General features: G+C 47.8%; 1 protein-coding gene across 2 annotated transcripts; it reads right to left on the bottom strand.

Moving 5' to 3' along the window:
• Positions 1-1,534: 1,534 nt before the first annotated feature.
• Positions 1,535-25,871, bottom strand: ODF2 (outer dense fiber of sperm tails 2). Of its 2 annotated transcripts, XM_029285934.1 has the most exons (20): positions 25,591-25,871; positions 23,747-23,822; positions 21,384-21,509; positions 19,429-19,599; positions 17,691-17,860; positions 16,196-16,325; positions 14,578-14,709; positions 12,573-12,647; positions 11,426-11,497; positions 11,170-11,286; positions 10,346-10,531; positions 9,601-9,710; positions 8,828-8,963; positions 7,598-7,708; positions 6,667-6,771; positions 5,842-6,000; positions 4,807-4,907; positions 4,245-4,407; positions 3,796-3,921; positions 1,535-2,732 (listed from the first exon to the last, which is right to left on the bottom strand). In XM_029285934.1, exons 1-20 carry the CDS (start codon positions 25,869-25,871, stop codon positions 2,559-2,561), a joined length of 2,721 nt encoding a protein of 906 aa, XP_029141767.1. In that variant the 3' UTR covers positions 1,535-2,558. The 2 variants fall into 2 exon arrangements, with proteins under 2 accessions (XP_029141767.1, XP_015680713.2); XM_015825227.2 differs by lacking the exons at positions 23,747-23,822; positions 25,591-25,871 and adding an exon at positions 22,683-22,793.
• Positions 25,872-26,461: the final 590 nt, after the last annotated feature.

Raw genomic sequence — 26,461 nt, 5'->3', positions numbered from 1 at the left:
AACCATCCAAGTCATAGTTGTGCCAAAGATGCTTTTTCTTTTTTTCTTTCTTTCCTTCCTTCTTATTTTTCTTCCTTCCTTCCTTTTCTTTCTTTCTTTCTCTTTGTCCCTTCCTTCCTTTCCTTTTTTTTCTCTTTTTCTTTTTTCCTTCCTTTTTTTCTTCCTTCCTTCCTTCCTTTTCTTTCTTTCTTTTTCTCTTTGTCCCTTCCTTCCTTTTTTCTTTCTCTTTTTTCCTTTCTTTTCTTCTTTTTCTTCCTTCCTTCTTTTTTTCTTTCTCACTTTCTTTTTCCCTTCATCCCTTCCTTTCTTCTCTTTCCTTTCTTCCTTCCTTTCTTTTTCTTTCTCACTCTTTCTTTCTCACTTTCTCTCTTTCTTTCTCTCTTTCTTTCTCTTTCTTTCTTTCTTTCTTTCTTTCTTTCTTTTTTCTTTCTTTCTTTCTCCAAAAGGCAACTGGACTTTCTTGTTTTTTCTTTGGAAACATTTTGCTTCTCATCCAAGATTCATTTTGGTTGTTTTTTTTTTTTTCTCTTGAAAATGTCTCATTTCTCATCCAAGAAACTTCGTGTAATTCCTTCCGGTCCCCCACCAGTCGGTTAGAACTGAAGCTTCTTGGATGAGAAGCGAAACGTTTTCAAAGAAAAAAAACAACAAGATAGTCCAGTTTCTATTTGGGAAAAAAAAAATCAATTCTGGGTCTCGCGCTGAGAATTCCAGCTCTCTTGTCCAAAAACTATTTCCAATCTGATTTCTCTTTAGGGATCTTTGAGCCACCTTCCCATGTGCCTGGGATCAACTTGGCCCTAAGATTCCATTTCATGGAGAAACATCCACCTAAGAGTTGACACTGGCTCCCATCATCCTTGAGCAGGATTCGTTTTGAAGTGAATCGAGAGGAAATGGATACCTAAGGGTGACTTTTGAGCCCTGGAAATGAGGTCATAATTGGACCCAAATGTGTTGGATTTGTGAATTGGATTAAGTGTGGCTAGGAAGAGGACTGCTCTTTAGAAGGCCAGATCCTGAAGTTGAAACTCAAGTACTTTGGTCACCTAATGAGAAGGAAGGACTCACTGGAGAAGAGCCTGATGCTGGGAAAGATGGAGGGCAATAGAAGAAGGGGACGACAGAGAATGAGGTGGCTGGATGGAGTCACTGAAGCAGGAGGCGTGAGCTTCAATGGACTCCAGATGATAGAGGACAGGAAGGCCTGGAGGAACGTTGTCCATGGGGTTGTGATAGGTCGGACACGAATTCGCAACTAACAACAACAACAATAAGGAAGAGGATCCATCTATCAAGGAGACAAAAGGATCTTCTTCCTAGCCACACTTAATCCAATTCACATTATTCAGAAAAGTGCACCAGAAAAGGTGTATTTCTAATGGAAAATTCAGAAGCTCAGCCCAGACAGCCTAACATTAGGTTGTCTTTTGTGCAAAGGATTTTTTCTAAAAAAAATAAAATAAAATAAAAATAAAAGCACACCCACAAATAAAAATTAGAAACTAAGATATTTCAAGAGAGAAAAAAAAAGCTTTGTCATAGTATCTTTTCACATTTTAAAAAAAGTCACACGTTTAATATGAATCTTTTAAAACTTTTCAAGGCAATGTTATGGTCTCACACATAAATATTAAAAATCAGCGTTGCCTCCGTTGGTTGATTCCTTGCACCCTCCCCCCACACACAACAAAGAACAAAATGTGATCAAAGCATAAAACATGGTGGAAACACCATGTTTTACATTCTGCAAAGCAAGTGAGTTTCTCTAATGTAATCAAGGAAAAAGTGAAACCTGCTCCAGAATTGAAATTTCCTGGTTAATAGAGTAAAATTTAAGATATTATCCTGAACATTTGCAATTTCACCCGCCCACTCAATTGGAGAAAAACTGATCAGAGTGATATTTAACCAAGAGAATAATCATTGCTTTAGATGAAAGAAAATGTACTAAATGCAGAACCTAGCCATTCCTACAAAATAAATCAAAATAAAAGTTAAGAATTGTGCCATAAAAACAGGATATCTTACATACACACACATATATATTCTCTCGTAACTGTGGTTCCACATGCGCAGTGATAGTATCACTCGTATGAAATAGCATTGGGTTAAAAAAAATTATTTTATCACACAACACGCAGACCTACACACACCTGGTTCCAGGAAGAAAACCACACACAATTGCTAACAACTTGACAAATAAACAATCCCACTTGGTTTCGCACATGATCTTTGAAACCGCAGGGATCGTCGAATAAAGCAATTCCCAAACATTAATACAAAACTTTGGAAAAGATTTTTTTTTAAAAAAGTTGATTAAAAACCATGCAGGGTTACTGCAAAATGACGTAAGCTGGGTTAAGGCACTAGAAGTCTTGGCAACGCTTGGGGGGGGGGAACAGGCTTGCCCCCTCCTCTGCAAGGCACCTCCCTTTTTCCAACAGTAGGAAGTAGATTCTGAGAGACATAGTTCCAGAATCAGATTATGGCTTGGTAGCTGGTTAGGTGCCTCCTCCCTCCGTCTTGAGCCCGGGGCGGAGAGCACCAAGGAATGGCTACAGAGGAGACCGGGGACGAATGGGGGAACTGGACAAGATGCTGTCTCCGAAGACGTTGGCGTACGAAGACTTGAGGAACTGCACGTAGTTCTGCATGCTGCGGTTGGTGCTTTCCGACTGTTCTAGCCGATCTTTCAGGTCCTGCAGGCGGCTTTGAAACCGGCGCTCGGCCTGTGTGGGAAAAGAAAGGGTGGTGAGCCTCGACGTCCTTTTCCTTCCCCAAGGAGGCAAAACGCCCGTTCAAAAATGGAGTGGCCAAAGGCATTCCTGTGCCTTTTGCTTTTTTTTCCCCCCAGACAAAAAGAATTCCCTGAGAATTCACCTTGGGATGGATGGACTAGGGCGGGGGTCTTCAAACGTGGCCCCTTCATGACTGGTGGACTTCAACTCCCAGAATTCCTCAGCCAGCAAGGGGGAACTATGGCCCCTTCATGACTTGCGGACTTCAACTCCCAGAATTCCTGAGCCAGCAGGGGGGAACTATGGCCCCTTCATGACTTGCGGACTTCAACTCCCAGAATTCCTGAGCCAGCAGGGGAGAACTATGGCCGCTTCATGACTTGTGGACTAACTCCCAGAATTCCTCAGCCAGCAGGGGGGAACTATGGCCCCTCCATGACTTGTGGACTTCAACTCCCAGAATTCCTGAGCCAGCAGGGGAGAACTATGGCCGCTTCATGACTTGTGGACTAACTCCCAGAATTCCTCAGCCAGCAGGGGGGAATTATGGCCCCTTCATGACTTACGGACTTCAAATCCCAGAATTCCTGAGCCAGCAGGGGGGAACTATGGCCCCTTCATGACTTGCAGACTTCAACTCCCAGAATTCCTCAGCCAGCATGGAGAGAACTATGGCCCCTTCATGACTTGTGGACTTCAACTCCCAGAATTCCTCAGCCAGCGTGCCTGGCTGAGGAATTCTGGGAGTTGAAGTCCACAAGTCATTAAAGGGCCAAGTTTGAAGACCCCTGGCATATACTCTTTGCTTTGTGGTTCTAAGTAGTTTCCTGTTACAGTAAAATTGTTGAGCAGTAAAGTACATGGTGACTGTACTTTGTTTGCTCTGTGATGCGATATATAAACAGAATTTCTAACACAAGCAAACCCATTGGTCAAAAAATTAGAACTTGTACATGCCCAGCGGAGGCCACCACTGAATCTGTATGTCTTCACCGTGTAGAAACAGCCAGGCTAGGCTTTCTAACATGGAGGACGTCTAATGTGGGCTACTTACATCATCTTTACCGCGTCGTAGCTGATTCAGCTCTGTCTTTGTCTTGCTCAGCTGAGTTTCCAAGTCCAGCATCTTTGACTGGGCGGTCCTCTCTCTTACTGCCGCACGATCCCTTGTTTGCTCCAACTAAAGGCAGAAGGAGAGTAATCAGGATCAGCAAGGACAAATCCATCTCCACTACTTTCTATCCCAGAAAAAAGGGCAGCACAGTCCCTTTCCGTCTTCAAATGAGGATCCTTGCTTAATTATGATCAATCTTAAGAGTTGTTGGCTTTCTCTCAAAAGCCAACATTACCATCAAAGGGTGTTGGAAGAATCAAGGAAGAATTTTCTGGAAGGAAGATGGGATGGAGTTATCACCACAATCTTCTTATTACAACTTCTACAATCAGCTCTTCAGTGACTTGGAAGATCCAGCTATCCTACTCAACACCCAAGGAGGGACCAACCTGCTTCTTGGCGTCATCAATGGCCATCTCCAGCTGGCGTGCCAAGGACCCACACTCCCTGGTCTTCTCCTCCAACCGGAGCTGAGCCTGGTGGATGGACTCTTCCCTTTTGGCAATGATCTGGAGAAATTCTACGTTCTGCCCACTTGTCGCTTCAAGTTTCCTAAAGTGCAACCACAGGTGATTTATGGGTAGCTGTGGCTCCAACGTATCATTAGTAGAGGATCGATACTTTTTCTTTTCTGACCAAGGCTCTCCAAACTTGGCAAGCTTTTAAGATTGGTGGACTTCAACTCAACAACAAGCACGCTGGCTGGGGAATTCTGGGAGTTGAAGTCCACAAGTCTTAAAAGTTGCCACCTCGGGAGACTCCCGGATTAAACCAAAGAGATGGTCTTGATGGATCACGAGGATTTTTTTGATCCCAGTAATTAAATGACTGAAGGTATCAAACGCTGTTAGAGAAGCACGTTTCTCAAGAACGTAGAATTTTCAAAGAAACGCCAGTTAAACCAACGTAATGTCTTCCTCCACCCTCGAGTATCACCCCACACTTCCTAACCTCTCCATCTCCTCCAACTTGAGAGTCAGCTGCTTATTCTCTTCCTGGGCTGACTGATATTTTTCCCTCGTCAATTCCATCTTGTCCCCCTGAAGCTCAATCTAAAAAGGAAGGATTGAAAAGAAAAAGGGGGAAAGAAAAAAGACAACACGGAGAATTAAGGATACGGACGCTGCTCTTTTGCTATATTGAAGCCAGCTTGCTTTGGAAACAGAAAGTGGTCAAGGCGATGAAACCGACTCGAGTGCAAAGACGTAGGAAAAGAGAGTAGCTTTGGCAGAAATATAGCGAATGAGAGTTGAGCGCCAGGATCCGTTTCAGCAGCTTTTGATCAAAGATAAAACTTTATCCCAGCATTAAACAACCACAGATAGCGTCACCAGCTTCTTTGAATAGTGGTGGCTATCTGAAGGATTACAAAACAGGAATATATATAAACTCCTTTGTACGACCCCACAATCCCTTAATTCGGGATAAAGTCGGGGCGACTGGATGGAGCTGAGCATTTACTTGACGGATGCCCTTCCTGATGCCTATGCGAAGTTCAGAGCAGATATTTTTTCTTTGCGCCCTAGGAGAGAGAAATATCTGCCGCTATCTAGGATTGAACTCTCAACCTTCCGAGTTGGAGGCGAGCGTCTTCACCCCTCCACCCTTTTAACCCCTCCACCCTTTTGGTGGCCTTTTCAGACACTAGTTTGAAGGCTTCTCCTCGCCACGGCCCCGGGGATCCGTCAGCTACCTGCAAGCAAAGCGAAGCACACAGATTGAGGCATTCTGACAATCAGCCGAGGAAGACAAACAAGAGACCAACAGAGGGATGATAGCCCGGAGAGCCAATTCAACACAAGCTTAAAAGGAGACAGCACACAAATGAAACACAGGCATGCCATTGGGTCAGTTTATTCTGCCGTGCAGCTGTTTTAATCATTTCAAAAAGAGACAAGAGACAAAGATTGCACCTTCCTGATGCTTAGAAGCTCATTTTGGTCCCCGGCTGGAGGTTCGCGTGGGCGCCTTCTGCCAATCCCTTACCCGCTGACGGAGGTCTGTAATCATGGCAGACAGATCCATATTTTTCTTCTCATAACTCTTAAGCTGCTCCTGACACTCAGCCAGCTTGGTCTCGGTGATCTTTAAGATCTCAGGAAGTTTCTCCAGCTCGGCAACTTGGCTCTGGAACTGCTTGCGAGCCTGTGGGCACAAGGAAGATGGAGAGATTGAAGACAGGTCCCTTCCGGAGATCATCAAACTCTCAGCCCTCTGGATGTTGGGGGACCCCACTTCTAACTCCACTGTCTTCTGGAGGACCATCTCTGATCTAGCACATTAACTACACCAGGGATCCTCAACCTTTTGGGCACCAGGGACCAGTTCCGTGGAGAAAGGTTTTCTCATGGACCGGAGAGTGCGTAGTTTTGTGTGCTGCCTGCATCCCACGAATGGGGCTTTGCTTGTTTGTGTGGACCAGTTGCTGGCATGCCGCGGACCGGGACCGGTCCACGGACCGGGGATTGGGGACCCCTGAACTACACAACATGCTAACTGTCCGTGGCTACGTCCAGCCCAGAATGATGGGAAGGAGGCTAAAATGAATTTGAGAAGCCAGCCATTCAGAGACGGGATGGACCATTTTCTGCACGAGTTGAGTACCGCAATGCAAATTGTTATTTGTCGTTTTGCTTTTTTTTTTTTTAAATAAAGTAGCAATTAGAAGAACAACTGCCAGCACCTCTAATTCAGGCACACGCAGAAAAAAAATCCCTTCAAAAGAGCAAACCGCAACGCAACACAACGCCGGCTCTTCCCGTTCCGTTCTTTACAAAAAGGAGAGCTTCGAGACAAGAAAGAGACACTTGCATTTTCAATCTCCTTCGCCATTTCTTCCTTCAGGGCTTTGTTCTCCTTGTCACAGAGCTCCAATTTCACTGTCACCTCATCGGCTTCCATTCGGGTTTTCACCACCTGGGTAAAAGAAACAGAAGTTAAAAACAAAAGTCAACGTGAAATACAGGATAAATCTGGTCAAGGCTAACACTTGCTTATCTCAGCATCCATTGGGGTTAAGGGAGTCAACCTGGAGCCCTCTAGGTGTATCCAACTGTAAATCCCATTAATTCACGTCACAGGAGTGTGGGGACAGGCAGGATGATGGGCATGGCAGTCCAGCATTTCCAGAACTACGATAACGGCTTAGTCTTTTCTTAACCATGGACCCTCCCCCTTAAATACTTTTTGTGGCCACGGACCACCAAGACTTAAAGCGTAACATTTCTTCAAGCCTTTGCGGGACCTCCTGTGATGACATGGCAGGCTCCCCAGGGATTCGTGGACCACAGGTTGAGAACCATGGGCTTAGCTTTTAGGTCATTCCATCCACCCTCTACATCCAAATCATGGAAATCCTTGGAGATGCCAGAATGAAACTAGGACCTCAGAGTCTTTCTCTATATTCTGACCTATGGGGTTCCTACACTTCGGCTTCCCCAGCCACTGGAAACTCTTCTCTATTTGAGGCTTGGCAGGGCAGAATGAAACCATCTTAAAAAAAACCCCAAAGAGCATCTATTTCTTGAACCAGAAAACAATGGGCCGGTTTCGTTTCATCACCCAAGCAGGTTCTAAGTGGATACGGACTCTCAACAAACGTCCAGAACGAAATAGCATCACGCAGAATGCAAGAAAACCTGAATAATAGACAGAGCTCAGTTCTGTCCCAGGCCCAGATGGACAAGACCCGAGAACCTCTGGAGGAGGAAACAGGTTGTTAAAAAGAGGTGAGGTCCTCTACCTGATTCTTGTAGGTTTCAATCAGGCCTTCGTAGTTCTTGAGGGAAGCCTTCAATTTCGACACTTCCTGTTGAGCCTGGTTCAGCCGCTCCTCCACTGGAATCATGCTGGTCTGCAGGAGCCACAAAATAACTTGGGTTTACTCAGGATAGAGGATTCTCTAACTGGGTTCACTCAGGATAGATAGGGGAGTCTCTTGCTATCAAGGGTCCCGCACGTTTCAGCGGCTAAGTAAGCCAGGATCTGCTTTAGTCAATTTCAGTGTCAATCCTAAAAAGCAGACACGGTACATTTAATAGCAATAGCCCTTGGATTTATATACCGCTTCACAGTGCTTTACCAGCCCTCTCTAAGTGGTTTACAGAGTCAACATATTGGCCCCCAACCATCTTGGTCCTCATTTTACCAATCTTGGAAGAATGGAAGGCTAAGTCAACCTTGAACCGGTCAGGATCGAACTGCTGGCAGTGGGCAGAATTAACCTGCAATACTGGATTCTAACTACTGCGCCACTATGGCTCTTAGATATGGGTGGGTGGGTGGGTGGGTGGGTGGATGGATGGATGGATGGATGGATGGATGGATAGATGATAGATAGATAGATAGATAGATAGATAGATAGATAGATAGATAGACAGACAGACAGATATAGATGGATGGATGGATGGATGGATGGATGGATGGATGGATGGATGGATGATAGATAGATAGATAGATAGATAGATAGATAGATAGATAGATAGATAGATAGATAGCAATGACACTTGGACTTCACAGTGCTTTACAGCCCTCTCTAAGCGGTTTACAGAGTCAGTATGTTGCCCCCAACCATCTGGGTCCTCATTTTACCGCCCTCGGAAGGATGGAAAGCTTGAACTGGTCAGGATCAAACTGCTGGCAGTGGGCAGAATTAGCCTGCAGTACTGCATTCTAACCACCGCACTACCATGGCAATGTCTGGCTTGTTTTTAACATGACTTCTGTCAGCTCCTCGTAGAAACAATTCCGAGTTGCAAACCAGTCTTAGGGTTAGAAATAAATAAGGAGATTCTCTCATTCGAGTAAACTGTGAATAGTCCTTGACTGGCCACCGTGAAATTAAAATAGATTAGGAACAGGTCCTTATGGAGACAACTTGTGTCTGGTCAGTAAGAGTCGATGCCTTGGTGATGACCCGCGACCAAGCAATCAACGTCCAGTTCTGCTCTTGCCTTAATTCTTCACCACTCACCTTCAGCCTCTCGTTCTCCAATTTGACAGCGGTGCTCTCGGTGACCTGCTTGTGGAGTTTATCCACCAAGGCATCTCGGTCTTCGCGCATTTTGTCTTCCATGGCGTTCTGCTGTTCCAGCAGTTCAGAAATTCGGCTGCCGAGCAAGCAAGGAGAATCAACCGTTACCGACGGGGGTAAGCAAGCAGCGGCCTCGCCTCAACGCAGAATTTCACAACGCGTGGAACGCTGCCTGCTTCCCACCGTTCGGAGCGACAATGTGATTGAACCCGTCTTTCGTTCTGCTACCTCTTACTATTCGTAAGATTTAAGACCTGCTTTTCTGGCTAAAAAAAAACAAAACAGTAACTGCAAGAGTGGATTATCATTCAGATTCAATCATTCAATCCCAGCGTTCTCGATTCGTACATCATCAAAACAACGAAGATGTGAGCTGCAGACAAAACGCTAACTAAAAGCACAATATTTTAGTTGTTAAGTCCGTAGCTGCTTTAGTAACGGATTCAACTTGAGCTGAATTGCAACTAAATATAGCCTCGGGTTGAGATCATTGGCACCCATCCAAAGAGGTCCTTCTCAAGAGGTCCTTCTCAAGTGGTTGAGGCTACCACTGAAAAGGCCCCGTCCTTCCCAACCACAAGCCCTCACAGCCAGAGAGACCAATTTAATTTGCTGAAATTAACACATGGTGGTGATCAGGCTGAGATGTTACCTCTGGGCTTGTAAGGTACTGCAAGAGCCTGTTTCTCTGCCACATCCCTTGCAGCTCTCACCTGTTCAGCATCACAATCTCCACCTCCAGGTCACTTTTGTCTTTCACAACTTGGTTGTAACGATTCCGCCAGGATTCTAGGGTGGACAGCGCTTCGGCCACGTAGGCGTCCTACCAAGTAAGTCGAGACACAGGGAAAGACAAGGCTGAGCTTAAGAGTCAGCTGCGGCTACGCTAATCCACCATTAATCTAAGACGGGGAAATTATACAGGGGGAGGAAGAGAGAGGTATTGGAAGGAAGAAGATGGAAGGCAGAGAACTCATAAAAGAAGGCCAACTGCTGTTCAGATACCTTCGATTAGATACCTTCAAGGTATCTTCAGATACCTTCAAAGTGTCTTCAGAAAACCTTCAAAGTATCTTCAGATACCTTCAATGTATCTTTAGATACCTTCAAGGTATCATTAGGTAGCTTCAAGATATCATTAGATAGCTTCAAGATATCTTCAGATACCTTCAAAATATCTTCAGATACCTTCAAAGTATCTTCAGATACCTTCAAAGTATCTTTAGATACCTTCAAGATATCTTCGGAGACCTTCAAGCCTCTTAAATACTATTTGACTACCAGACCATCTTCTTCAGGCAACTGAAGAAGCCCTTTTTCAGAAGAAATGGGGCAACGTTGACACCCCAAACCTTTCTCCTTCTCCCTACTCCGAATCACCTCTCTCAATAAATGCCCCCTTTTTCAGATGGCTTCAGGAGGTCCTTTCCCAGCTGGGGCCCAAGGAAAGGCTGTCACCTTTTCAGCTAACTGGACGTTCAGTTGATCGGCAAACTCCTCAGCCCGTTCTGCGCGTTCCTTCTGCGCCTTGATGGCTTTCTTCAGGGCGTCCTTGTCCCGATCTCCTTTGGCCTTCAGCTCCTTCAACTGTTCCATGATGTTCTCCACTTCGGCCTTGTGCTGAGCTGCTACCCGCTCCAGATTCTGGAGGGAGGGAGGGAAGGCAGGCAGGCAATCAGGATGCCCCAAAGGGAGAGTTAGTGCTTCAGGTCCTCAAAGCAGAAACTCAAGAGGTTGCCTCATAATTGTTTTTTTAACCGGCTGATCAATGTTTAGACAAAGCAGACACAACTACAAAGCCAACAATGTTGTTTGTGGTTGTGACTGCTCCAGAACTTAATAGCAAGAAACTTTTTTTCCCCCTGCAGAGTTAGGCCTGTCTAGCAAACAGGCTTTGAGAATCACAGCAGACACAGTTCCCAATAACAAGAGAGGTCAAATATTATGTCAAAGTTAAAATCTCTTCCCCACGGGTCAAGCCAGCCAGAGTTAACAAGCCAGAGAGAAGCTCAGCCTATCTTTGTCTTCAAATAAACAACTGGAGAAGCACTTAAAATCTACTCTACGGAAAGAGTGCCCAACATTGGCAACTTTAAGACTCGTGGACTTCAACTCCCCCGAATTCCCAACCCACCCTCTCAGAATTCTGGGAGTTGAAGTCCACAAGTCTTAACGTTGCCAAGGCAGGACACCCCTGCTCTATAGCTTGGAAAGGGGTCTCCATGACTTGCTACCTGGGTATGACCAGGTCCCCCCTCTCTCCAAAGGACAAGGCACTGTACCCGGATCTGGATACCCAGGCGGTGATTCTCGGCTTCCTTATTCCGCAGTTGTGCTTGTAAGTGACCCCGCACAGCTTCCATTGACTTCGACAGTTCGGCGGCCGTCTTGGCTTGGTCCTAGAAGGCAAAAAACGAAAGGTGGAACACAAAAACACAACAGTTAAAAAGTCTCCAAGTGTCCACTCCATGACATACACAAGCACCCTCCTTTGCATGGCTTATCCCCTCTTTATAACACCCCACAGGGAGAACGTACCTTTTCGGTCTGTATCTGAATCAATAAATCATCCACTTCCTTCTCTTTATCCTGTAGTTTCTTGACCAATTGCTGCAAGAAACGTAAGAGGTAAAATTGCAGGTGTGATGAAACAGAATATCTCAGACAATGATACCGGGGGGGGGGGACTCAGAAAGTGGAGCCATCAATGTTCAAAACGACAGGTCGTTTTTGCTCTGTGAGAAAGCAGCTATTGAGAATTCCTTGCAAAAGGAGACTGAAAAACCTACACATTTTAAGATTATTTTGATCAGGTCAGGTATGGAAGGGGATTTTCCTGGGCCCAGAGCACCACCTGCCATTCCCAATTTAAAATAATAAAAAAATATAAAGTTCTAACTGAAGTGTTATCGATAACGCTGGCAAGAAAACTCAACGTTTGAGTAATGTAACAGAAAAAACAGAGTCGGAAGAGACCTTGGAGGTCTTCTAGTCCAACCCCTGCTCTGGCAGAAGACCCTATGCCACTTCAGACAAATGGTTGTCCAATCTCTTCTTAAGAATCTTCAGTGTTGGAGCACCCACAACGTCTGGAGGCAGGTTGTTCCACTGGTTAATTGTCCTCACTGTTAGGAAGTTTCTCCTTAGTTCTAGGTTGCTTCTCTCCTTAATTTCCACCCATTGCTTCTTGTCCTGCCCTCAGTTGCTTTGGAGAATAGCTTGACTCCCTCTTCTTTGGGACAGCCCCTGAGATATTGGAATGCTGCTATCATGTCCCCCCTCGTCCTTCTCTTCATTAAACTGGACATACCCAGTTCCAGCAACCGTTCCTTGTATGTTTTAGCCTCCAGTCCCCTGATCATCTTTGTTGCTCTTCTCTGTACTCTTTCTAGAGTCTCAACATCTTTTTTACATCATGGTGACCAAAACTGGATGCAGGATTCCAAATGTGGCCTTAACAAGGCATTATAAAGCAGTATTAACACTTCATGTAATCTTGATTCTATATGTATATCTTTCTTTCTTTCTTTCTTTCTTTTCTTTCTTTTTCTTTCTTTCCTTCCTTCCTTCCTTCCTTCCTTCCTTCCTTCCTTCCTTCCTCCCTCCCTCCCTCCCTCCCTCCCTACCTCCCTTGTTTCTGTCTCTCTCTCTATATGTATATATAATAAATATACTATATATTTACCGCCTTCTCTGTATCGGAGTCAGTTAGCCGCTTCATCAGGGTAGCTTGCTGTTCTGTCAACTTTTGTGAATCTTTCTGTAGACAAGAGGAAAAAAAACCCGGCAAGAAATAAGTTGTGGAAATAAGTGGGAAAGATGCACAGATTAAGGAACGGCAGCTCCTCCTTTTAGACCTTCAATTTCGGAGAGGTTTTTACGTGGCTCCCGGAAAACTTTTATTAGACTCCTATTTTAGGGCCACCGATGCCTCTCAGCCGCGCAAATCCTTGCAAGGAAGAAGTACAAGTTGCTGGCACCAAAACCTGGCACCAAAACGTTCCACTGTAAACTAATTAACACCAGCCTGAATGCTCCTTGTGTCAGAGTTTGCCACACTTCTGGGTTCTGTATTGGAGGGGAGGGGGGAGGAATAAATGCTGCTAATGCCTTGGAAGGTGGGACCCCATAGATGTCCTGGGGGACTTTGAAAAGAATTTGCAGGATCGGATCAGGTTAGCGCCGTATTTCCCCCCCAAATAAGACCGGATCTTGTATTAATTTTTGCTCCAAAAGGGCTCCATAAGGGCAGACATGTCAAACACAAGGCCCAGGGGCCGGATGCGGCCCGCGAAGTGGTTTCATGTGGCCCGCGAAGCCATCCTGGAAACAGTGAGGGAACGGCCCCCTCTGCCTTGGCCCTGGCCCAGACTGGCTGGCCGGGAGCCAATGTACAATTTTGTGCTGGCCATTTATGCTGAAACGCATTCAGTCTCCCTCTGACTTTGCCCTGGTACCCATCATGAGCAACCTGGCTAAGGAGAGCAAGCACAGCAGCAGCAGCAGCCTTGAGGTCGAGGTAAGTGCAGCTGGGCACCCCCTTGGGGAAGTGGGGCTGGGCTTGGTGCCACGGGTGCTCCAGGGCCAGGCTGGGCATTAGATCTCTGCTGCCCATGGCTCCGGGCAGCCCGCACCACCATCCAGCTGCCCCCTCCACATGGCCTGAGAGGAACAGTGAGGCTCCTCCAGTGGACCATGCCTTGGCACTTGCCCCGGTCCCACCCCCTTCTGCCAGAGACCCTCAGATCTGTCCCACTCCTGCCCAGGCCCCCACAGGCACCCTTGATGCAAACAAGGTAGAGCTGGCCACACCCACTCAGTAGGCCACACCTAGTCCATCCACACCCACCCAGTAGGCCGCACCCACCCTGGCCACCCCCCCCGAGGGCAACCGCAATGCTGATGTGGCCCTCAATGAAATTGAGTTTGACACCCCTGCATTAGGACTTCTTTTCCAGCTAGGTCTTATTTTCAGGGAAATACGGTACTGAATGAGTCCATCTGGCTCTTAACTGGGTCTTATTTTTGGGGTAGGGCTTATATTATGAGCATCCTAAAAAATCACGCCAGGGCTTCTTTTTCAGTTGGGTCTTATTTTCAGGGAAATACGGTACTAAATGGGTGTCAACGCTGCAAATACTGTATATTCTTGCTTTTTATAGTTAAACCAGGCAACAGGGAAAAAGGGAGGAGAATGAGGATAGCCCGGGAAAAAGAAACCGGAAGTAAATCACATCTTCCAAGTTGATTGGAAGATGTGAACCATGACCCCAAAATAAGGGAGTGGGAAATGCTTGGAATGTTATGCGTAACGGAAGAGAAGCCAGACCTAAGCATTTCCACCATGCTGTACTGACGTCTCTGTAACCTTAATAAATGCTTTTAGGAGAAAATATGCCTGAAAGTCCTTTTAAGTGTTTCGTTAATCAGACACATGACAACGGGTCCATCTGGCTGAGGATCTTAACTGGCACTTATTTTTGGGGTAGGGCTTATAGTACGAGCATCCTGAAAAATCACGCTAGGGCTTATTTTGGGGGGAGGGGGGGGGAAACAGGACATTCACCAGAATGCTGAGCCCGACATTTGGATCAGAAATGCTGATTTTTTTTTTCTTCTAAAAACAAGAGGCTGGGCCTGGCTTGGGGTCAAGTAATTGCCGGACCAGAATCTTCTCCAGCTTCGCTCACCTCCCGGCTGTGTTGCTCTCTGAGCAAATCGCGAAGAGTCCGGTTGGTGTCTTCGAAAGTGCTCAGCTTCTGCAGCAACAACTCCTTCTGCCTAGTCAGGGTGCTGATGTCCGAAACGGTCATATTTTTCTCCTGCAGTTGGGGGGGAGGTCGGGTTTCGGAAGAGACCACGGGAAAAGAGAAAGAGAAAAAAAACCCACCTTAAAAATTTCTTTATTGGATAGCACGAACAAACAGCCCACTTCGAAGGGACGTTTCTCCCGATTCACAGCCTCGACTTACAGCGATTCGTTCAGCGACTGCTCAAAGCTACAGCAGCCTTGAAACAAAGCGACTAAAAGGGCCAGTTCCGGCACTTATCAACGCCGCGGAATCTCCACCGCGTGGGATTCAAATTCGGGCGCTCGGCAACCAGCTATTCACAACGTTTGCCACGCCCTGGATTCACGCCGATGACCTTCCCAGCGACAAGCAAAGTCAACGGGGAAGAGAGAGACGTAACGACTGCGCGGTTGGCTTAACGGCGGTGGCTCGTGGCGGCCCAAAAAGGTCGTAGAATCGGGCACGGCTCCGCAACACTCTACTCGATGGAAATGTGGGTCACCATTGTGACTGTCCAAACTCTTCTTGAAGGCTTGCACTGATGAAGCGCCCACCACTTCTGGAGGCAAGCTGTTCCACTGGTTAATTGTCCTCACTGTTAGGAAGTTTCTCCTTAATTCCAGGCTGCTTCTCTCCTTGATCGGTTTCCAACTGTTGTTTCTTGTCCTGCCTTCAGAAGGTGCTTTGGGGAATAATTTGACTCCCTCTTCTTTGTGGCAGGCCCTCAAATACTGGAATCCTGCTATCGTGTCAGCCCAGTCCTTCTTTTCATTAAACTAGGATAGGATAGGAGCTAGAAAGGACCTTAGAGGTCTTCTAGTCCAGCCCCCTGCTCAAGCAGGAGATCCTATACCCTTTCAGATAGGTGTCTGTCCAGTCTTTTCTTAAAAACTCCCAGTGTTGGAGCATTCACAACTTCTGGAGGCAGGTTGTTCCACTGGTTAATTGTCCTCGCTATTAGGAAGTTTCTCCTTAATTCCAGGTTGATCAGTTTCCAACCATTGTTTCTTGTCCTGCCTTCAGGTGCTTTGGAGAATAGCTTGACCCCCTCTTCTTTGTGGCAGCCCTTCAAATACTGGAAGACTGCTATCATGTCAGCCCAGTCCTTCTTTTCATTAAAATAGGGTAGGATAGGGTAGGGTAGGATAGGATAGGATAGGAGTTGGAAGGCACCTTGGAGGTCTTGTAGTCCAACCCCCTTCTCAAGCAGGAGATCCTATACCCTTTCAGACAAATGGCGGTCCAGTCTCTTCTTTAAAAACTTCCAGTGTTGGAGCACTCACAACTTCTGGAGGCAGGTTGTTTCATGGATTAATTGTCCTCACTGTCGGGAAGTTTCTCCTTAATTCCAGGTTGCTTCTCTCTTTGATCAGTTTCAAACCCCCCCCCCTTTTCTGTGGCCAATACTGGGATCCTGCTATCACGTCACCAGACATGCCCAATTCCAGCCTCCATTCTGCATCCTTCCCCCAAAGGGAAAAAAACTGCCGCTCTGCACACCCAGCTCTGCCCGTACCGTTTTCAGCTTCCCAATCACGTCCTTCAAGGCCTGGATCTGTTTCGAGGCGGCTGCCCCGTCCAGCTCGGCCTCCACCAGTTTGGACATCAAACACTCCTTCTCGTGCAACAGATGCCGTTTCTGGAGTCTGAAAAAGAAGAGTGTGTCAATCCCAGAAGAAAGAGTGCAGAGGGGGAAGGGGTGGGTTGGAAGACCATAAAGAGAAGAAAAAAACCACGAGCTTCTCTTTGGACAGGCCGGTCTCTAGCTAAAAAGCGAGGGACGGGCTGAGGCCCCCCAGGTGTGGTTCCCACCTCGATCCCCGGGGCCAAAAGCTGCGTGGCATACACAACTCATGCACGCACAACACATTGTCCCGTTTCACACAGCAGCTGCTGTTTCTCCCTTTGGCCTGTTCGTAATAATCGACGTGCTTTAAAAGAAAAGGAATTGAGCCGAGGGGAAAGCTAAGCCAGAAATTCCCTCCCTGAATAGGAGGCAGGAGGAAGGAAAACCTCCATCAGTTGGGAATTCCAGCAACTCAAAATGTCTCCCCAAAGTTTTCTTTCTTTCTCCACCTCCTCCAAACGCTTCTAAGAGCCTGCCTACCCAAACCAGGTTATGTGATTGGAAAAAAAAATATCGCCTTCTGCGGAGTGGATTTTGGAGTCAGCAAAACAAGAGGTTGGGGGGGTGCAAAAAGCATTTTGTTAAACGAATGGGACTACACACAGTGTGTTGCTGGTACACAAAAGAAGCAGTGTTCACATTTGAGACTGCAAGATCTAGATCAGTGATGGCGAACCTTTCAGAGACCGAGTGCCCAAACTGCAACCCAAAACCCACTTATGCATCGACGGGTGCCAGGTGGGTGTGGCCCATTGGCTAGGTGTGGCCCATTGGGTAGACATGGCTGTGGTGGTAACGGCAGACTGGGTGGGGCTAAAAAGTTTAATCAGTCAATTTCAACTTTGGAAGATCTTTTTTTTTCCCGCGAGAAGTTGAAATTGACCGACTGAACCTTTTTTTTTTTTTTGCACACGGCGGCGGAGGCCTAAAGCAAAAAGGTTTTATAAAAGCCAGCTGAAGGCCTAGAAGTGGGGCGACGGCGCGCGTTGCCTACAGAGAGGGCTCTGAGTGCCGCCTCTGGCACCCGTGCCATAGGTTCGCCATCACTGATCTAGATTTTAGCACTGAACAGAGGCAAATGGCCACTCTTCCCCACTCTGACCGAGACAACAGAACTAAAGCCAAATAAAACGGGCTCATGATACAGCAAGGCTCTGTGACTGTGGCCACTTTACGCCTTGTGGACTTCAACTCCCAGAATTCTTCAGCCAGCCAGCCAGCCAGCCAGCATGGTGTCCACCCTGCATCAGGGCTGGCTGAGGAATTCTGGGAGTTGAAGTCCACGAGGCGTAAAGTTGTGGAACCCCGTTCTATAGAGAAGACCATCATTGGTTCACGGTCCTTCCTGGTCCCAAATTGACCGAGCCGCTGAACGTTTCCTTACATGCTGAGATCTTTCTCCTCCTTCATCCTTTCAATATTGCGACGGAGGACGGTGTTCTCGTGTTCCGTCTCCACCAGCTCTTGGGTGACCTCGTCCAACTCGTCCTTCTGCTCTTCCAGAAGACGCTTGGCCACACAGCCCGTCCCAACAATCTTTGGCTGACACTTGACCTGAGGACAAGCGGGACCGGGTCGACACGTGAGTTCCATCCGCGGCACCCCAAAGCATCGTCCTACATCACTCTCGGGAATCTGGGACAAAATCACAAAATGCGTTCTGGTTTGGTCAACCCCACTCTGGTGACCTTAAGAGTTGTTGATCCTAAATTTCCTGAATGTCCACATCACATTTTGAGAAGGGCTCCAACATTTCCCATTATGGGTGTGTGGCTAATCCACTGGCACAAATCAACACATACTAATCTGACTTATCAGGCAGTCGTTACTTATCTACATAAGTTGAGTAAACGAGAGGATTCCCTTGGACATCAACATTAAACTGTTCTGGTATTTTTGGGGAAATAAGGAGCGGCAATTCTATTCTTCAGCTCTGCTCCTTTCTAAGGAAGCAGCTCCAAATTAACAGGAACAAAAGCCAACAACAGGGATTCCCACTTAATTCTTACCAGCTGCCATGCAGAAAAGGAACGTGAGCCAAAGCTGGTCAAAGACCGTGATAAAAATATTGGGAAAAACTTTAATTAACTTCTTCATCTTACTGCTTTTCCTTTCTTTTTTGGGGGGAGTAGTGGTGGGAAGAACCACTTCATTACATTTCTTTCAAAAGCTCAAACAAGGCTGGGTCCCTCAGATTGGGGTCCCTTCCAGGCATGTTGGGCTCGTGTGTGTGTGTGAAAAGAGGGGGGGGGCAAGAGAACCAATAAAAATATGAGCCGTGGTGGCGCAGTGGTTAGAACGCAGTACTGCAGACTAACTCTGCCCACTGCCTGCGGTTTGATTCTCACTGGCTCATGTTTGATTCAGCTTTCCATCCTTCCGAGGTTGGCAAAATAAGGACACAGATTGTTGGGGGCAACAGGCTGACTCTGTAAACCGCTTAGAGAGGGCTGCAAAGCGGTATATAAGTCAAAGTGCTATTGCTATCTATCTATCTATCTATCTATCTATCTATCTATCTATCTATCTATCTATCTATCTATCTACGAATCAATCATCTGCCATGGTAGCGCAGTGGTTAGAATGCAGTATTGCAGATTGATTCTGCCCACTGCCAGCAGTTCAATTCTGACTGGCTCATCCTTCTGAGGTCGGTAAAATAAGGACCCAGATTGTTGGGGGCAAATGCTGACTCTGTAAACCACCTAGAGAGGGTTGCAAAGGCAGTGATGGCGAACCTTTTAGAGACCGAGTGCCCAAACTGCAACCCCAAAACCCACTTATGTATCATCGGGGGCCGGGTGGGCGTGGCTGCGGTGGTAACGGCAGACTGGGTGGGACTAAAAAGTTCAATCAATTTCAACTTTGCAAGATCTTTTTTTTTCCCGCGAGAAGTTGAAATTGACTGATTGAACCCTTTTTTTTTTTTTTTTGCACACGGCGGCGGAGGCCTAAAGCAAAAAGGTTTTATAAAACCCAGATGAAGGCCTAGGACTGGGGCGATGGCGTGCGTGCCCACAGAGAGGGCTCTGAGTGCCGCTTCTGGCACCCGTGCCATAGGTTTGCCACCACTGGTCTAAGGGCTAAGGGCTCTTGCTAACTCGAACCTAGCTCCCGCCCACCTCGTTTTTCAATGTTCCCACGACATTGAGTAAGCTGTCGATCTTCTTCTCGTATTTGTTCATCTTGCAGTGAATGGCGTCCTCCTCGTCGGTGGAGAGGTCGCTCAAGCGAAGCACAGACAGCAGCTTGTCGGAATCTGGAGGGGTGATTTCCAGGCGATGGGTCGGTCCCTGATTAAGGGTGGCAAGAGCGAAACAGGATAGAGCCCAAACCCCGGAGCAGCCTTCCCTAAACTGGCTGCCCTCCAAAAATCCAAGTGGTGGGGAAAGAGTTGGAAAAGGGGGGGGGAGGAAGGAAGAGGAGGGCGCGACCGAAACAGAGGCAGCTTCCACGGCTCGCCCCGTTCAACGGGAAGGGGCGCTAAACACACGGGAAGAGCGTCGCCACGACTTATGACAGACCGGAAGCCGCTGCGGGACTCTCTGCCGAGGGAAAATACAACGCAGGTACTCCTCGACTTACTAATTCGTTTAGTGACCGTTCCAAATTACGCCTTGGGAGAGAAAAAAAGGGACTTCTGTTTTTTCAGACTGACAGCCGTTATGGCATCCCCAGGGTCAGGAGATCAAAATCCAGACACTTGGCCCCTGACTCGTATTTATGACCGTTGCAGGACCCCGGGGGGTCATGTGATCGCCTTTGGGCGACCTTCTGACCGGCAAAAGTCAACGGGGGAAGCCGGATTCGCTTAACGACCGGGTGGCTAACTTAACTGCAGGGATTCCCTTGACAGCTGTGGCGAAAAAGGCCGTAAAATGGGGCAAAACTCAACAATTGTCTCGCTTAGCGACGGAAATGCAGGGCTCAGCGATGGTCATAAGTTGAGGACCACCTGTAATAGACTATTAATGGGAGGTTTTGAAGTTTTAATTTCGCTGTTGGTTTTACCTGTTAACTATGTTTATTTTTCTATATAGTAGGTGGATGCCAGGCCACGTGGATTGGTTAAACCAGTGGGTCCCAACCTTTTCTATACCCCTCACCCCTAGAACGCTTCTGATATATTCTCGCACCCCTTACCAAAGATCAAAATAACGAATTAGGCATATGCACTACAATTTTGACATTTCTAAACCCAAGTTTTTGCTCCCCCTGGAATACCATCTCGCACCCCCAGGGGGAACCCTGAGTTAAACCATGTTGTGGAAAAGTATAAATTTGTGTGCCTGCTTTGTAAAGGGGAAGGGGTGGGGGACAGGAATTATATATTTATCATATTCAAGTGGGGACAATTTGTATGTTTGTTTGGGTTTTTCTCTTTGTGCACTTTTTCGGGTGTGCAGTCTTTGTCTAGTTTCGTTCGGCTTTTGTATTTCGTTTTCTGCACGTTTGGGTTTGTAGCCTGCATTTTAAGTGTTTTATTTCAGCGTCTGTATTTTAACGCGTCGAATAAAAATTTGAGAAAAAACTAAAAAAAGGAGAGCCATCAGGGGACAGAAACACGTGGCCTGGGGTGAGCTTAGTGCCTAAATCAAACCATTTATCTCCCTCCCCTGGGGTCCCTAACCCGAGCCATGGACCAGCCACACAAACGAGCGAAGCCCTGTGGGATACAGGCTGTGCACCAACCCATGTTCCCTCTGGAAAACCTCTCTCCACGGAACCGGAACCGGTCGCCCATTCGGGACCGGGCTGCGTTGAGCAGTTCGCCGGTGCACGCGTGCAGCTCAGTTTGCGTGAGCGGCAGCCCAGCGCGCACACGTAGACCACCTTGCAAGACCAGCGGTCTCTTCTCCCCCCCGCCCACCAGGCCGCAAAGTTTGGGGACCGCTAGTTTAGACAGACACAGCCGCCCTATTCGGGCAAGGTAGTCCCCCCCTCCCCAAAATCCTTCAAATCTTGGCTCGCTGGGACTCGAGTGAGCGAGCAAGCGAGCGAGCCCCGGGCCGAAGTCCTTGGAGAAGCAAGGGAGCCAGCCCGGCTTCAGGGGGCGGGCGGGGGGGAGGTCGCCTACCTCCCACTTGTACGATGATTCTCTGCAAGATGTTTTGCCTGGGGGCATCCAGGGGACTTTAGTTTTTACTCGGACACTGCGGCGCACATTCACGGTATCCCCTTTCATTTTCTGCTTGTGCCTCTGCTGTGGGGGAAGAGGAGGAGAGAGCGGCTTAGGCCTCCCCCATTCCCCCTTCCCGGCCGGGTTACCGCGGGGGGCGAGACTCTGCAAAGCAAACGGAGGCTTTCCCCGCCACCCCCCGCCCGCCGCCCCCCGCCCGGAGGCACGGCGAGAACTGTACCACAGAAAAAGCGTCACATTCTACATCACAGATCAGTCTCAGTAACCACGCTCAGGAAAAAGAAATATAGGTACCGCATAGCTAGGAGAGTATGGGGACAGACCGGCAGGTGCATGGGGCTGGCTTAGCCAAGGCCATTGTGACATCACCCAGGTTGCTTAGCCTCTTGTGATGCAAAGCAGGCCCTTAGTTACCCTGGAAAGGTTAGAGTGGGACAATTTGGAGCAGGGCAGCCGGGGCCGAGAACCACAGCCCGGGCTTCTTCCGGCCGAAGCCAGGAGCGACGAAAGGGGACGGCCCCTGGCGTCGTTGAGGCAAGGCGTAAGGAGAGGCCTAGGGGGTCTCAGGGCAGACAATTCAGTTTTAAGCACAGCCACACAAATCCTGACTTAGGCTACACAAACCCAGTGAGACAGTCGAGGCCGAGAAGCGTGGGAAAGGCCCGGAGATTCGAAATAGCTCCTCCCTAACAACTGTAATCGGTTTGGGACCTCTTCACCCCGTTGAACTTTTGTCTTTTAAGAAGAATTTTATCCCTCCGGCCTCCAGGAACATTTGTTTATCGGCAGAATCAGAGCCAGGAGCTAGCTTATCGAAAGGGAATGCACCCAATCCTAAGAAATGCAATCGCTTCTCCTCCTCCTAGCCTTGTCCTCTGTCAGCTCAGTGACAAGCCTCCCCTGCATTTTTACGATTACGGGAAGAGAACAAGCCCAAAATTGGTCCCCCTGGGGAACAAAAGCTGGTTTTGAGCAAAATCCCCTAAGACAGTTTTGACGGGAGAAAACTGGGGCACACCTACAAGCGGGATCCGAAATACGAGCCCCAATTTGAGACGGTGACGGACAACGTCCAGGTCTGCAGCACAGAGAGAGGAAGCTTCAAGCAGTAGTAGCAGCAGCGGCAGCAACAATAGAGCAAGTTAAGCTGGCACAGATATCTAGGAGCAGCCAAAGCAGACAACTGAGCTTTCGTTGGCCTTGCGGGGGCGCTGAGCTCGGGCTGCCCTCTCATACCTGGGTTTTTGCCGACGGTGGCGTTTTCTGACCCTTTTTAATATGGACATGGACAGGGGTACTTTCATCCACGTGGACGTGCAAGGGGGGAGTTGTGGAGCGGCTCTTCATGCTTCTTCTCGGACAGACAGGAAGGGGCATTCAAGAGAATGGAAAAAGCAACCTGTGAATAAGTAGACTGGAAATAACAAGGGGGGGGGAGAAAAAACGGCCCGCCGGCCTCTCTCAAAAAGAAATGTCCGCGCCCTCTCAGCCTTAGGAGCCGTTTCCTCAGACCGATGGCACAAACCGTCGACATTCCACACATTTAACCTGCCACAGTGCAACGTCCTGTCCAAAAGGCCCACTTCTAAAAGACTGTCTCTTCAAAGCATGGTATCCTGATGTCATCAAGCAACTCGTGAGCGCAAGCAGAAGGAGCCTTAGAGACTTGTGGCCTTCCCAGGAGAAATTGGGAAATCTTAGCTTCCTGCTCCATCAGCTGATGCTTATTGCTTGAACCAGTTCAAATAAAACGGTTTAAAATCAATGTCATATTTTTTATTTTTATTTTTTTTGAAGCTTCCAAGTTCCTCCGAATAAAGGGAAGGCCTTCTCACCGGGCTAAATTGTGACTTAAGAGTTGTATCAGAAGCAAACCACTCTTCCCTTTTACTGGCATATTACAAGGATGCACACAGTGGAAATTCAAAACCGTGCTGATCATCAGCTCATTCTCAATTTCTGGACCCCCATCTACTTCATAACATGCACCAACATGACTCTAGGTTAAAAAAAAAATGACAGATTTAACTTGCGTGGTTTTCTCTGTTTCAAGGGCACGCCCATCCTATAGACTTTTGAGATCTACCTTTCCTTTATCCCCCTACTCAACCTGCACACACAACAAATGAAGATTCCTCCCTGGGTCATTTGGCTGTCACAAAGCTTCCCAGACACCATCCAACCACTGTAAACGACTCCATCTGACCTTGAAACGAAGCAACCCCGTTAAAAAAATTAAAAAGGTTAGTGCTGTTATTTCACGTGTCAAAAGGGACTTCACGGGAGACACGGCAACCTACAGATAGCGTGTCGCACTCTTGCGTGGAGGGTTTCTGAGTTGTGATGATTATTCCGCTCTTAATCGATGGGGACAATCTGGAAGCAAAGGAGGGGGAGGGGAAAGAAAGAAAAAAGAAGTTACCACTTTTCAAGGAAATTCAACATTTCTTCTTCTTCCTGGCCAGAAACCTTCCACAGAGCTTTGGGGGGAGGGTTGAGAGTTTTAATTTGCAATGTTTACAGGGAGTCCTCGATTTACAACAGTTCATTTAGTGACCGTCCGAAGTTACAATGACACTGAAAAAAGCGACTTATGACTTTTTTTTTCCACATTTGCCACTGCAGCATCCCCATGATCATGTGATCGAAATTCAGACACTTGGCAACTGCCTCATAGTTATGACCGTTGCAGTATCCCGGGGTCATGTGACTCTCTTTTGTGAGCTTCTGACAAGCAAAATCAATGGGGTAGCTGGATTCACTTGACGGAGATAACAACTGCACTGATTCACTTAACGACTGTTGCAAGGTCGATCATAAAACGGGGCAAAATTCACTTGACGCCTTTGTCTTGCTTAGCAACAGTTATTTTGGGCTCAGTTGTGGTAAGTCGAGGACTACTTGCATTTCTATTTCAAGCACACCCCCATCCCAGATTTTTGACGCCACCCTGCCTTGGAAATCGAGTTAACAGCAGCTCCCACCTCCCCCAGAGTGATTAGACTTTAGTGGTTGGTTTAAACTTATTTATGTTTTAACATATATGGATAAATAGGTTTCTTTAGGAGTAGGAGCTGCCCCAGAGTCACATTGCGGTAAAATAGGCGGCCAATAAATATTAATAAATAAGGATATAGATACGAGATTAGATATAGATAGATATAGCTAAGAGATTAGATAGGTAGATAGGTAGATGTAGAAGATAGTGAGATAGATAGATGTAGGAGATAGATAGTGAGATAGATATAGATGTAGAAGATAGTGAGATATAGTGAGAGATAGATAAATGTAGAAGACAGATAGATAGATGTAGAAGATAGTGAGATATAGTGAGATAGATAGATGTAGAAGATAGATAGATAGAGAAGATAGTGAGATAGATATAATGTGAGAGATAGATAGATGTAGAAGATAGATGTAGAAGATAGTGAGATATAGTGAGAGATAGATAGATGTAGAAGATAGATGTAGAAGATAGTGAGAGATAGTGAGAGATAGATAGATGTAGAAGATAGTGAGATAGATATAGTGAGATAGATGTAGAAGATAGATAGATAGATGTAGAAGATACTGAGATAATAGTGAGATAGATAGATGTAGAAGATAGACATATGTAGAAGATAGTGAGATCGATATAGTGAGAGATAGATAGATGTAGAAGATAGTGAGATCGATATAGTGAGAGATAGATGTAGAAGATAGATAGTGAGATAGATAGATAGATAGATGTAGAAGATAGGTAAAGATAGATGAGAAAGATGAAAGATATAGACACAGATATGGACGGATAGATAGATAGATAGATAGATAGGTAGGTAGGTAGGTAGATAGATTAGATAGGTAGATATAGATAAGAAACTATATAGATGATAGACTAGTAGATTTGATAGATATAAGCGATAGAGATAAAGAGATAACTAAGGGAGGCAGGCCGGCAGGCCAATTCCTGGGCAGAGCGAGGTCCAGAAACCTCCCCCAGACTTCAGATTGGGAAGCAGAGCCTCCACGTGCAGGGGCAGTCTACCCGAGGAGAAGGGGCGGCTTGGCCCACGCGGCTTTCCGTCGCTGACATTCCTCCTTCTCTCTTCCCCCCCTCCCTCCCTCCCTCCCTCCTCCCCACCCCCACCCCCCGGGCCCGGCTCACCGTGAGGTTCGGAGATGACCCCGGAGCCTCCGCCTCAGCACGTCCTCGAAGCCGTGGATGAGGCGGCGGTAGCTGCCCACGCTACCATGGAGACACGGGAGCCGGGGCGTCGGCGGCCGCGGCCAGAAGCCGCCGCCGCCGCCTCCTCCGCCGCCGCAGCAGCCCCCGCTGCTGCTGTAGCACCGGCAGGCCCCCGACGCCGCCGAACAGCCGCCGCAGCTCCACGGACCGCAGAGAAACTTCCGGCTCCGCCTCCGGGACGCCGCCCGCCGCTCCCCCATTGGACGGTTCAAACCCCACGCCAACGGCGCCCGCGCGCCCTCGTGACCGCCTCCGCTTCCGGCTGGCCCGCGCCTGCAGCCCGCCGCCCGGCCCTCGCCCTTAGTCCCGCCCCCCGTTGCCCGGAGACGCCGCGCGGGGCGTCACAAGGCGCGCCCGGGCCCGGGGGGGGAGACGACGACGCCGCGGCGCCGTTGCCAGGGAAACGAAGGGAAGGGAGGGGCGGGAGAGGAAGACGGAATAACAGGAGTTGGAAGGGGTCTTGTGGGTCATCTAGTCCAACCCCCTTGTTCAAGCAAGAGACCCTATACCAGGGGTAGGCAACCTTGGCTCTTTTATGACTCATGGACTTCAACTCCCAGAAAGAGCCAAGGTTGCCTACCCCTGCCCCATACCAAGGGTCTTCCAACTTGGCCCTTTGACGACTTGTGGGCTTCAACTCCCAGAATTCCTCAGCCAGGCACGCCTGGCTGAGGAATTCTGGGAGTTGAAGCCCACAAGTCGTCAAAGGGCCAAGTTGGAAGACCCCTGCCCTATACCATTTCTGACAAGGGGCTCTCCAGTCTCTTCTTAAGCCTCTAGTGATGAAGCA

The sequence above is a fragment of the Protobothrops mucrosquamatus genome, unplaced genomic scaffold (genome assembly GCF_001527695.2).
Source record: "Protobothrops mucrosquamatus isolate PMUCROS unplaced genomic scaffold, P.Mucros_1.0 scaffold2551, whole genome shotgun sequence".
Lineage (NCBI taxonomy): Eukaryota > Metazoa > Chordata > Lepidosauria > Squamata > Viperidae > Protobothrops > Protobothrops mucrosquamatus.
This window is presented reverse-complemented; position numbering and strand designations above follow the sequence as displayed.

Excerpts from the sequence above, each read along its gene's own strand:
- ODF2 (XM_029285934.1), bottom strand. The coding sequence starts at position 25,871 with ATGGGGGAGCGGCGGGCGGCGTCCCGGAGGCGGAGCCGGAAGTTTCTC. Across the intron at positions 12,648-14,577 it reads GAGAGCAACACAGCCGGGAG|AAAGATTCACAAAAGTTGAC; the intron begins GTGAGCGAAGCT and ends TCTTGTCTACAG. Across the intron at positions 11,287-11,425 it reads TTCAGATACAGACCGAAAAG|GACCAAGCCAAGACGGCCGC; the intron begins GTACGTTCTCCC and ends TTTGCCTTCTAG.